Source organism: Miscanthus floridulus, chromosome 13 (genome assembly GCF_019320115.1).
Source record: "Miscanthus floridulus cultivar M001 chromosome 13, ASM1932011v1, whole genome shotgun sequence".
Lineage (NCBI taxonomy): Eukaryota > Viridiplantae > Streptophyta > Magnoliopsida > Poales > Poaceae > Miscanthus > Miscanthus floridulus.
Window position 1 is genome coordinate 81,579,434 of NC_089592.1, and position 13,747 is coordinate 81,593,180.

General features: G+C 45.8%; 1 protein-coding gene and 1 pseudogene across 1 annotated transcript; one reads left to right on the forward strand and one right to left on the reverse strand.

The window, feature by feature from the left end:
• Positions 1 to 4,551: 4,551 nt before the first annotated feature.
• Positions 4,552 to 13,015, forward strand: LOC136500938 (cyclin-dependent kinase B2-1-like; annotated as a pseudogene).
• Positions 9,074 to 11,930, reverse strand: LOC136500937 (uncharacterized). Its single transcript, XM_066496418.1, has 3 exons — positions 11,655 to 11,930; positions 9,318 to 10,209; positions 9,074 to 9,210 (listed from the first exon to the last, which is right to left on the reverse strand). The coding sequence occupies exons 1-3, from the start codon at positions 11,725 to 11,727 to the stop codon at positions 9,204 to 9,206; spliced, it is 972 nt and encodes a 323-aa protein (XP_066352515.1). The 5' UTR covers positions 11,728 to 11,930; the 3' UTR covers positions 9,074 to 9,203.
• Positions 13,016 to 13,747: the final 732 nt, after the last annotated feature.

The window sequence follows — 13,747 nt, forward strand, 5'->3', positions numbered from 1 at the left end:
GCACACTGCAGACTATTTCGCCTGGACAGGACGTGCGGCTTTGTGCTCTATCTACGGAGTACTAGTTCGCCTGGCCTCTTCTCCCTCGAATCCCCCTTGTGCTCTTTGGCGCTCTCGCTCTCTGATGATCTGCCGCCCTTCCTGCCACCATGGATGGTCGGGTCGGGGACAAAGATACGCACAGTGCTCCACTGCTCAACATCGGAGTCGGACCATCACGCTCGCAACGAGAAAAAAGGTGCCACGAAAACAACAGTGCCTCTGTTCGGCATCCTCCTCCGTTTCTTCTCCTCGGGTCCATGGGCCATGAACGCCCTGGCCCATAACGGCCCGTATGAGTTTCTTTGCATCCCGATCGCCACGAAAACGACAGTGCGCACCCCAACCAAATCAATTCTCAATATTTTGTTCTTTAAAATAAATATAAGTAACTATACAATGATATAGTTATTATGTACATATATACATGTCTATAAAATGATTTTTGAAAAAAAAACTCAGATATATATACCTTGTTATAAAACAAAAAAAAATTAGATGAGCCTTTAAACAAATGGCAATGAACATATTTAATCAACAACGACTAGTCTACTCGTACCAAAAAAAACTATACTACAACGACAGTTATGTTTAATTTATATATTTTTAAATGAATCAAATTTTGTTGTTATAAATTATATAAGAGGAGAAATTGATGGTTAAAATGTGACATTGATATAATGACTTTTGTATCTTTAATCAACAACTAGTCTACTCGTACCAAAAAAAACTGTACTACAACGACAGTTATGTTTAATTTATATATTTTTACATGAATCAAATTTTGTTGTTGTAAATTATATAAGAGGAGAAATTGATGGTTAAAATGTGACATTGATATAATGACTGCAGCAAGTCAAATTGCCGGTTATGTTTTGAAATTGTTGAGTGTCCTCTGTGTGCCCGTCATGGTGGAGCATCTAGGTGCATGGGTTATGAATAGCCCACTAACGGCCCGTGTGAATTGCCATTCCAAGGCCGTTCGAAGAAGCAGGCCTGTTAACGCTTTAGGCTTCTATATATATAACAGCCGAAATGCAGAAATTTTACGTGAATCACAAAGTAATTATATAGAAATCAGTCCATTTTAACACGAAAATAGGAAAAATTCCGCATTTCAAAGAGAGCCTTAGTCTCAACATATGTAAATAACATATACATATTTATCATGAACAAAACTTTTAACTTATCATGCTCTTTTTTGAAGCAAAAATCTCATGCTTACTAGATATTATAGTGGTGATACGATAAGAGAAAATGGTGGTTAAAGATAAAAACTCAAAGACAAGACATGTCTGTTGTATGATTGTGTCGAACTTTGGTATCTCACTAAATGCCAACACACACACAGTTAGGTTTGCCAAACGTCGTATTGTGTCCAAATTATGACCATATGTCCATATCCCATGGCCATATATATGCATGTGTGTGGCTGGCCATTGTGCTGGGAGATACAGATCCCTTCTAGACTCATGATAATTCACACATAGATATAGGCAATGAGTTTTTTTTTTTTTGTGTAACAATAAAGGCGATGAGTTGAACCAGATTCATGGCTAGCTAGCCATGTGCTCTTCTCACGACGAGGCTGCTCTCTAGCTCCATGATCATCTGAATCTGCCAAGGCTGCCAGACAAACCAATCGCCCTAGAAATAAATTGGTGCACATCATCAGAAGCTCAGAAACCCAGCATTGAGTACGTGGTTGCAACATCGCCAAGCGCGTATCCATCAACACAGCTAGCGTGCAATGGGCGCCGCCAGGACGCCGCTCCTCGCGCTCGCCGTCGTTCTGCTCCTTGCCACCGCCATGACCGTCGGCGGCCACTAGCACGCGCTCGCACGCCTGGCTGATGATCATCCCACCGCTGAGCGGCACAAAAGCGTTGGTGAGTAACAACATGACCTCCTTCAGTTCTCTGCCACCTGATGAGCTATCACATCGATCTGTTTGTCTCGCCGTGGGCTGCTAACACGTACGCGCGTGCCATGGCAGTTACCGGAGCCGGAGCCGGAGCCAGAGCCGGAGGCTCCGCCGCCGCCGCCGCCGCCGTGGAAGAGGACAAGGCGTACATCGTCGGGCGGCCTCTGTTCAAGGTTCCACCCAGCATCCCGTGCCGCCGTGCCAAGTCCGCGCGCTGCTGAAAAGATTTCGAGCTCCTGTCTGTCACTCAGCATCGTTTCCTCTTTCCTGGACTGCACGCCGATGAGAATTTATTAGTTCTCTCAAATAATATAGGCTTGTTGTTACCGGTCAATTGCTAAGCTAAGCTTCTTGTCTGAATGGAGTGAGTGACTGAGTGTATTCCTGATGGCCTTGAGACTTGGTTATTGGATTTTTTTAAAAAAAAAATTAATTTGGTTACTATCATAATTCTCCTTGCTGCTTCTTCTCGCACAAAAGATGTGCTTCTTTGTCACTAAGTACCGAAAGATGGTAAGCAACTGTATCCACTTGGAATGAGTTACCTAGAGATCTATACCTCTCGGTCCTGCTGAATCCCCTGGTATGGTCCTTTCGAAAACCAAGCAGTAACTCTATTTCATCAACAAACTCGGGCTGGATGTCATACAGGAAACTAGAGATGGTTGCCCAGACACATTTTGGAGCAAGAGCCACATTTTCGTAATAGAAAAAGGGGCGTCCGATAGCCTGTTTGGGAAGCAACCTGTCCATTGACACCCTGTCACCTGGCAAGCCCTCCGTTCAAAATTATAATTCGTTTGACTTTTTTGACCTCAAATTTGATCGCTCGTCTTATTCAAAAAATTTACACAAATATAGTCAAATTTAAGTCATTCTTGAAGAACTTTTGTTAATAAAGCAAGCCACAACAAAAGAAGTGATATTTAGCATAAATTTTTGAATAAGACGAGTGGTCAAATTTTGGATAAAAAAGTCAAACGAATTATAATTTGGAACAGATTTAGGCCCCGTTCGGCTTACCTTAAAACCGGCTTGTTCGACTTCTTTTTTCAGCCGGAACAATATTTTTCTCTCACAACCATTCAGTCAGAACAGTGTTTTTTTAGCCAGTTTCAGTCCAGTTTTAGCGAGCCGAACGGGCCTTAGTATTTGCTTACTGTTAACTGTGTACTGGATTGACAGTTTGGAAGTCTTGCCTGAGGTGGGCGACGCTTTTTGCCGCATCCAGTCCTTTGGGAACTCACTTATACCAAACAAAAAAACAGAGCATTATGCATTGCTGATCCATGTGATGTGGTTGTAATAAGTAACTTCTGTATTTGCTTACTTAGCTGTTGATGTTCTGTGGTGATGCTGCAACTGCTACCTGTCAGAATTTGTGATCTTGGAGTGGTTTAGTAGCATGTTTGATTGGATTATTCGATCTGCACCCACGGTCTCAAGACGTGGGTTATCTTGATTCGAATTGTTAATTAATCTCTTTGTTCTGGAATGCCATGGATCCAAAGTCCTCGCACATGGTATGTGCTTTCGGATCAAAGCTTCTGCTTCTCAACACTTTGGCAAAGGCCACACAAAACGGCCTTTCCCCATATTTGTGTTACAGACTCGATCCTATTTATTTTTGGCAGCTTGCAGGGCATACTCGGTCCTATTTATTTTTGGCAGCTGAAAAATTAGCAAATAGTCAAAATGAGATTCATATAATCAATTCTCTCTCTCTTTATTTTAGAAGTGAGCCTAGCTCGACTGGTTGGGTAAAAGGTATAGCAATGCACCCAATCATCCAGATTCAAGTCCCATATTAGACTGAATTTGGATGTCTATTTCTCTTCTTAACGAAAAACCACGTAGTTCCTCCTAGGTTGGATCTCGTTTTTTTGACTCGGTACCTCCCTCTTGGGGTGGTCAGAGTTCGAGTCCCAAGAGACTCACTCTTTATTTGTGGCTTCGGCCGCAGTGACCAAGGAAAAAAAAACTCCCTCGTCGGCCCCACATCCAAAGTATAGGTCTGTGCTAGCTCATCTCACGGAGCTGCGGTGCCTCTGTGTATGGGTGGGACAGGGGTTCAGAGATTTTCTCGATCTACATGAGAAGATCTTCTTCTTAAGCCAAAATACTCGGGGTTGTCTAGCCACCGTGGTTCTGAGTTTTATAATCAATTCTTAGCTTACATTTCTATTGATGCTTGTAACTAACTCGTACGATAGCAAATAACGGCCCATAACTCGTATGAAAGCAAAGCAACGGCCCACGAAGGCCAACAACGGCCCATAGCTCGTATGAAAGCAAAGCAACGGCCCATCCCACACGTGCACCTCCAGTCCCTCCACCGAAAGCGTGGGCGATTCCAAATTCGTAATCCCCAAAAGAAAGCCGTTGGAGCGCCTCCCCTCAAACGGCTCTCTTCCGTCTTCCCCCTCCTCCACTCCCTCCCGCATACAAATCCGCCCCTCAATCCCAAACCCTACTCCATCCACCACGCGCCCCGCTCCAGTTCCACGCACGCACCCACCCACCGACGCCATCTCTGATGAGCAACCCAAATCCGCCGCGCGCGAGAGAGCGAGGGCCGGATCCGACCGATGGCGACGATCTAGCACTAGGCGGCCGTGGCGGCCGCGGCACCATGCACGACGACAGGCGGCGGACAGCGAGCGATGGACCTGTACGAGAAGCTGGAGAAGGTCGGGGAGGGGACGTATGGGAAGGTGTACAGGGCGCGGGAGAAGGCGACGGGCCGGATCATGGCGCTGAAGAAGACGCGGCTCCCCGAGGACGACGAGGGCGTGCCCCCGACCGCGATGCGGGAGGTCTCCCTGCTGCGGATGCTGTCGCAGGACCCGCACGTGGTGCGCCTACTGGACCTCAAGCAGGGCGTCAACAAGGAGGGGCAGACCATCCTCTACCTCGTCTTCGAGTACATGGACACCGACCTGAAGAAGTTCATCCGCGGACACCGCAGCAACTGCGAGAAGATCCCCGCGGCCACCGTGAAGGTACGTGGTTTCCTGCCCGCTCTTCCTCCTTGTCCAACCCAATGTCGTGCGCTCCAGGTTTTTGTGCGAATGTGTTACCCCATGTTTCATGTTTGTACTCGTAGATACTCATGTACCAATTGTGCAAGAGCGTGGCCTTCATCCACGGCCGTGGAGTGCTCCACCGGGACCTCAAACCGCACAACCTGCTCATGGACCGCAAGACCATGGCGCTTAAGATCGCTGACCTCGGCCTCAGCCGCGCCATCACCATCCCTGTCAAGAAGTACACCCACGAGGTCGGTCTCCATCACCCACAGTTCTCGGATCTGATTAACATTGGAATTAACTGTTAAACTTCGTAGGACTCAATCGAGTCAAAATCCCAGTAATCAAAGATCCTAATACACGATCTATAGAGAGGCAGAGAGAAGGGGAGTGAGAGGTTGCAGACCATCGAAGGTCGTAGTGGTCGAAGCAGTCGGAGTGGTGGAAGCGCCAGTCGGGATCTCGTTCGCTGATTCCATCTGCACGCCGGTAGCGACGTTCGATGGAGAGAGGAGTCGGTGCAGTGACGTCCTTGGCAGTGGCATATGCGTCGGGGTGGCGTTGCCGGCGTCGGTGGTGCTTCCCGTCGCTGGCAGCGCCCCTTCTCAAGATCGGGTTAGGGTTAGGATGTCGGTGGGGTGTCTGGCGGCGCGGTGAACCTCGTACCTCGAGCCCCGGCCCCCACCTTTCCTTTATTGCGCTGTGCGACGGGGGCCCACCAACTATGTAGGGTTGGGCGCCCCCGATCAGGGTGCGAGAACAAGGCCCAAAGGCCGTTGGGCCTAATGGCGTGGGAGATCAATCCAACATTCTCTCCCTTGATCTCTCATCACTTTCTTCGTTCTTTAATTCTTACTCAAAACTTTCGATTCTTATTTTTCTTGCTTCCATCCTATTTCATCACAGATTAGTGCATAGAACTGTCCCATCATCACAGCAATTAGTGCCGTTAGACTAACAGCCACAATACACTTCTCCGTTTTGAAATGTAAACTTTCTTTGGGCCCTTCGTATGTTCGGGAATCATAGGCTTTCCCTTAAACCCATGCTGGCTACGTGTTCTCTGAACACGTTGGGTGGTAAGCCCTTTGTGAGCGGATCCACGAGCATTTTCTCTGTACTTATATGCTCAAGATTTATTATATGATCCCGAACTTTATCTTTCACAACATAGTACTTTATGTCAATGTGTTTGGCAGCACCACTTGACCTATTGTTGTGAGCATACTGTATCGCCGGGTTGTTATCACAATACAACCTCAGTAGTTCATTTATATTATCAATCACTTTCAATCCGGGTATGAATTTCTTCAGCCAATTCACCTGCCCCGTTGCCTCATAGCATGCTACAAACTCGGCATACATTGTCGAGGATGTAGTTACGGTTTGTTTGGAGCTTTTCCACGATATAGCCCCTCCTACGAGAGTAAATACATATCCTGACGTGGATTTTCTTTCATCTCCCGCATAATCAGAATCTGAATACCCCTCTATCTGCAGGGTATCAGATCTTCTATACGTAAGCTTGAGGCCTTTCGTACCCTGCAAATAACGCAGGACTTTCTTCACTAATTTCCAATGTTCAATTCCTGGATTCTTTTGATATCTGCCAAGTAACCCGGTAACAAAAGCTAGGTCAGGGCGTGTACACACTTGAGCATATTGTAAACTTCCAACAGCTGAAGCATACGGTACCGCTTTCATTCGGTCAATTTCATATTGGTTCTTGGGACACTAATGTTCCCCAAATCTATCGCCCTTGACTATAGGAGCAGATGAAGGACTGCACGCATGCATACTAAATTTCTTCAAGACCTTTTCTATGTATGTCTTTTGCGATAATCCTAGAACCACCTTTCTCCTGTCTCGGTGAATCTCTACTCCCAAAACGAATGAGGCCTCACCGAGATCTTTCATATCAAAGTTTGAGGACAAGAATTTCTTCGTTTCCATTAGTAGATTGATATCACTACTAGCAAGTAAGATATCACCCACATACAAAATTAGGAATATGTACTTTCCATTCTTGAACTTTGCATGAACGCAATTGTCCTCAACATTTTCTTTAAACCCAAAACATTTTATCGTTCTATCAAACTTCAAATACCACTGTCTTGAAGCTTGCTTCAATCCGTTGATTGATTTCTTCAGGCGGCATCCCATATTTTCCTTTCCTTTTACGACAAAACCTTTCGGTTGTGCCATATAAACATTTTCTTCCAAATCCCCGTTTAGGAAAGTCGTCTTTACATTCATTTGATGTAACTCCAAATCATAGTGGGCTACAAGTGCCATTATAATTCTGAAGGAATCTTTACATGAGACTAGAGAAAATGTCTCATTGTAATCAATCCCTTCTCTTTGCGTGAAGCCTTTTGCCATAAGTCGCGCTTTAAATCTTTCTATATTCCCTTTGGAGTCATATTTCGTTTTGTAGACCTATTTACAGCCTACTGTTTTGGCTCCTTTAGGAATATTTTCTAAGTCCCAAACTTTATTGGTACTCATTGATTTCAATTCATCTTCCATGGCCTTAAGCCACTTTGATGAGTGGTCGCTTCTCATGGCTTCTTCAAATGAGGTGGGATCATCCCGCATCTGAAATTCTTCTGTTTCATAAACTTCATAGTCATCAGTAATAGCTGATCTTCTTATTCTTTGAGACCTTCTAGGTGCCTCTGGCACTTGTTCCACATTGGGCTGTTGTTGTTCTTCCTCATGTGCAACATTTGGTTCTATAGGTTCCTCAAGGATAGGTTCCTCATGTTTATTCATTGTCACCACGGGAGAACTTGCAACAGGTGTTGGCACTACAATATCCTGCACTGTCGGTGCAACAGCAGCAGGTAGCGTGAAGAATGGTTCTTCAACTATCGAAGTGGGTACATGTACCCACTTTTCTTGTAGGCTGATTTCTCGTGCTACCATGCTCCCCCTGATCATGTTATCCTCCAAGAACACAGCATGTCTTGTTTCTATAATCTTCGTATGTCTATCAGGACAATAGAAGCGATATCCTTTCGATCTTTCTGGATAGCCAATAAAATGGCAGCTGACTGTCTTTGAGTCTAACTTTCCTATGTTCGGGTTGAAAACTTTTGCCTCGGCTGGACAGCCCCACACACGCAAATGGTTGAGTGAGGGTTCTCTTCATGTCCACAATTCATATGGTGTTTTAGGCACCGACTTGCTTGGTACACGATTAAGTATATGAATGGTGGTTTTCAGCGCCTCCATCCATAAACTAATCGGTAATGTGGAGTAACTTATCATGCTTCTTACCATATCCATTAAGGTACGGTTACGTCTTTCAGCCACTTCATTCTGCTGAGGCTCCCTCAGTGTGGAGTACTGAGCAACTATGCCATTTTCCTATAGAAACTTTGCAAACGGTCTAGGAATTTGGCCATATGGGGTATGTCGCCCATAGTACTCTCCACCTCGGTCTGATCGTACTATCTTGATTTTCTTATTGTGCTGATTTTCAACTTCAGCTCTAAATATTTTGAATTTATCCAATGCTTCCGATCTTTCTTTAATTGGATAAATATTGCCATAACGAGAGTAGTCGTCTGTGAATGTTATAAACGAATCATAACCATCCACACTTTTCACAGGAAAAAGACCACATATGTCTGTGTGGATTATTTCTAAAATTCCTGTGCTTCGTTTGGTATATTTCTTAATTTTCTTGACATACTTTCCTTTGATACAATCAACACATTGTTCTAAATCTGAAAATTCTAAGTGTGGGAGAATTGATTCCTTAACCAATCGTTCTATTCTCCCCCTCGAAATATGGCCCAAGTGACAATGCCATAATTTCGAAGAGACATAATCAATTCTCTTCCGCTTCTTAGTTACATTCGCAGATGGGGAATCATTCACATTCTCATCGCATACATTGTTCGCATTCTCAGCAAGAGATAATAAATAAAGCTTGTCTTGTCGGAAGGCAAGACCAACACATTTATTATCAACCAGTATCTTACACTTACCACCACCAAAGTGGCAATCAATTCCATCATCATCAAGTTTCGAAACGCTTATCAAATTTCTACGCAAAGAGGGAACATAAAGTACTTCTTTAAGTCTAAGTACAAACCCATTATTCAATTCTAAAGAAAAAACTCCAATGGCTTCAACATTGGCTTGCACTCCATTTACAACTTTAATCGTTCTTTCTCCTCTTTGCAAAGTTCTCGTCCCACTTAACCCCTGTAAGGAATTTGTAACATGAGTAGTTGCTCCTGAATCAACCCACCAAGTAGATTTATCATAACATAAATACAGGGATTCATCTACAAATATAATAAATTTATCACCTTTCTTTAGCAGATTTTAGGAAGTCTGGACAATCTCTCTTGTAGTGTCCCTTCTTGAAGCAGTGCTTGCACTGATCTTTTTCAGCTCCACCATACTGCTGATTCTCAGAATCCTGGGGTTTCTTTCTCTGTGAATTGGAGGAAGATGCCTTATCCCACTTAGGTTTCCCTTGTGGTTTAGAATTCTTGCCATTAAAGTTCTTTCTTTTGTTATCCTTCACAAAATGAGTGGATTCACCCTGTGAGGACTTTATCCTCTCCTCTTCTTGAGCACACATTGAGATGAGTCTTTCTATGCCCCATCTTTCAGGCTGCATATTGTAATTCACAATGAAGGTGTCATATTCTTTTGGTAAAGAAGCAAAAATCAAATGAATCAAGAAATCCTCCTCCTTCAAATTCATTTCCTGTAGCTTAGATGCCGTAGTGTTCATCTTTAAAATATGCTCTCTTATGCTACCATCAGTGAATTTCTCATTCACAAGCTTCTTAATCAGTGAACTTGCTATGGCCTTGGTAGACCCAGTAATCTGACTCTTGATTTCCTCAAGATATTTTGTGGCAGTAGCATATTCAGGGATTGAGCCCCTTATCTGTTCCTCTATGGTGGCCTTGGCCACCAACAGGCACTTGCGGTTGGAGAGAGTCCATTGCCTATGTTCAAGGTCATATTTCATTCTTATTTCAGCATGATCACGCTTTCGAGCAGCGAAATCAGCGTCAGATTCATTTTCACCTCTCACTGGGTCCTCTGGCTCAGTAGGACACGGTGAGGTGATGGCAAAATCGACCTCTCCCAACACAAATTTCAATTCATACTTCTCCCGCCACACACGGTGATTGGTTCCATTCAGCGTCGGGATGTTGGCAATGTTCACAATGCATTTGCCTCCTGAAACCACACCAGAGTAAGTAAGAAACATTTATACATAAAATTTCATGCTTTAACTCAATGTTGGTCAAATTAAAATTTATAATTCATCCATGCAAACATTTTACATCACCGTTGGGCAGAAGTAAAATTAATGCACAATTTCTCATGGATCAAAATTATAATATTGTTGTTAACAACGTTGGTCAGAAAATAACAACATCTTAATCTCATCAAAATTATCAGAAATTCATCACTTCTCTTAAAATTAAATTATCCCGTTGGTTCAAATTTAATCAAAAGAGAACGAAAATTATCATGCGCAGCGGAAACATTAATAATCTTCAATATTATTATTTTCCAGAAGCACTGAGTACTTTACTGTTTTCTGGCAAAATATCGTTGGATAATATTTGCACAGAAAAATTGTATCAAAATCATTCAAATTCATCAAAAATTATGCATTAAAATTGCTCCTGGAAAATAATAACAAAAATTTTTCTTTTCACTTCAGCCCAGCGCGGCCCAGCTTGCCCATGCGCGTGGCCCAAGACGGCAAAAAACCGGCTCGGCCTAGCTCTCCGCGCGCGCGCAGGCCGCAACCTAGGCCTGGGCCGGCAAAGTCGCGCTGCCGCGCGCGCCCGCCTGGGCCAGCCGGTGGCCCAGTCGCGCTCTACCGTCGGATCGAATCGGACGGCCGAGCGTTCGTTTCGGCCGGTCAAAACCATCGCCGCGGCCGGTGCCCCGGAACCCTTGCTCATTCGCCCCCTGCCCTTTCTCTCTCTTCGCTCTCTCTTCTCAGCCGCAGCGATGACAGCAGCCACCGAGCAGCCGCGAGCGAGGACGGCAGAGCGGGCAGCCATGGCGCCGTCGCTGGCCCCCTCGCCGGCGCGCGTGCTCCCCAACGGGTGAGCACGCCGCCGTCGAGCGGCCTGGCCACGGCGCCCCCTTGGCCGAGCCCGGCGAGCAGCTGCCCTTGGCTCGGCCCTTCTTCTCCCGCGCCGGCGAAGGGCCATCCCGACGCACGACGAGGTAGTTTTCTTCTCCCTTCGGATTCGTTTTCTATCTTCTTTCTTTTCTTTCGTTCATCCAAATGGGAAACTAGGGTTAGGGTTAGGGTTCCGACCCTTCTTTTCTTTCTTCTTCCCCTTCTTTCCCCTTTCCCCTTCTTCTTTTGATGTGGGGAATTAGGGTTAGGTCTTAGGGTTCGGCCAAATCCGAATTAGATCTGTTCTGTTCTTGGGTTAGGGTTCGTCTTCGTGAGCCGAGGGCCCTATCTCTTCTCTGATCCGAATGGATCTGTTCTCTTTTCTTCTTTTACCCGGTTAGGGATACACAGAGGCCACCTAGCTCTGATACCATTGTTAAACTTCGTAGGACTCAATCGAGTCAAAATCCCAATAATCAAAGATCCTAATACACGATCTACAGAGAGGCAGAGAGAAGGGGAGTGAGAGGTTGCAGACCATCGAAGGCCGTAGTGGTCGAAGCAGCCGGAGTGGTGGAAGCGCCGGTCGGGATCTCGTTCGCTGATGCCATCTGCACGCCGGCAGCGACGTTCGATGGAGAGAGGAGTCGGTGCAGTGACGTCCTTGGCGGCGGCGTATGCGTCGGGGTGGCGTTGCCGGCGTCGGTGGTGCTTCCCGTCGCTGGCAGCGCCCCTTCTCAAGATCGGGTTAGGGTTAGGATGTCGGTGGGGTGTCTGGCGGCGCGGTGAACCTCGTACCTCGAGCCCCAGTCCCCACCTTTCCTTTATAGCGCTGTACGACGGGGGCCCACCAACCATGTAGGGTTGGACGCCCCCGATCAGAGCGCGAGAACAAGGCCCAAAGGCCGTTGGGCCTAATGGCGTGGGAGATCAATCCAACATTAACTTGAACCGTTTTTCTGCAGATCCTTACTCTCTGGTACAGGGCTCCCAAGATTCTCCTAGGCGCCACGCACCACTCCACTCCTGTTGACATATGGTCTGTTGGCTGCATATTCGGTACGATTTCGATGAACTCAGAGATCACTTCTGAATGCAAACTGCTTCAGTGTTCTAACCTGGTGTAAATTGCAGCTGAGTTGGTCACTAACCAGCCACTTTTCCCTGGTGACTCCGAGTTGCAGCAGCTGCTCCACATCTTCAAGTAATGCCCCCCCCCCCCCCCCCCCCCCCCCCCCCCCCCCCCCCCCCCAGTGCCATAGTTCATTGTTTGATACTATCTGATACTGACGATTATACACACCTTGGTGAGTGGTGACTGTCTGATACTGACTGTGATCCATCCTGTTTCCTCGAATGCCAGGTTGCTGGGCACCCCGAATGAGGAGGTGTGGCCAGGCGTTGGCAAGCTGCCCAATTGGCACGAGTACCCCTAGTGGAAGCCGACGAAGCTGTCCAATCTTGTGCCCGGTCTCGACGCTGATGACTACGATCTTCTTGAGGTCAGTACTCAGTCGGTACTGAATCATGCAGAGAGGGTTCAATACTCTTAATTCTGGCGTTATATCTACGGAGATTGTTGTTCTTACTTGTGTTGGTTTGCTGCAGAAAATGCTGGAGTACGAACCGGCGAAGCGAATCCCGGCGAAGAAGGCCCTGGAGCACCCCTACTTCAACGACGTGAGGAAGGAGATGCACTGACTGAAGCGAGATGAAGGCATGGCTGGGGGCTGTGTTGGGCATGATTGCCCTGGAGCAGTTCTTTTGCTGTACAAGGGCACAGTAGCCTACCTTAGTTTTCTGTTTTCTACTAGATGATTTTCCTGTGTGCTGTGAACCACTCGCTTTGGTTGCGATGGATGAAAACACTAGGGATAAGTAAGTTGAGCATAAACCAACTCGTGTTGATGAGTGAAATGATGTTTCTTGCAACCTGTGGCTGAGGAAAGCCTGGCTCTATTTAGCTTCTCGTGGCCGGATTATGGAGGGTAATCATTCGTTGTAGCTTGATGGCCATCGGCAGCTGTCCAGTACAGGGGCGGCCATGACGCCATGTGTCCAGAGTGCTAAAGTTTTGCTGCCTCACATCGTCATCGTTTTGGTTATGCATAACGATGCGAGGCGGTGTGAGTCATCTTCCATGGAAAGAGGGGCACTGAAATTTGAAAAGACCCTGTAAAGGAATGAAAACGAGATAGGGGGCTCCACGGAGGGCGTGACAGTAGCTCATGTGTCCTGTCTTGCCCGTGCTTGCAAGTTCAAACCTACAAATTATAATTTTCATCAATGGATATATAAATCATATTTTTCTACTCTCCCCGTCCTTGAATAAATCAATTCTTAGAGTCGTTTTAAGTCAAAATTTCCTTCAAGTTTGACTAAATTTGTATAAAAAAGAATGTTCGGATGAATTCTGGAGGAATTTGTGAGAGAAAAACACTGTTCCGGATGAAAAAAGAAGCGGAAGCCGGGTTTAAGGGCACGTGAACGGGGCCATGACACTAAATTAGTATCATTAAATTAGGTACATTTGATGTCATAAATATTATTGTTTCTTTCTAGCAATTGAATCAGACATAAAAAGATTTATTTAACTTACAATAGGCGAGCACCGTGCTTGTGCCAAAGCCC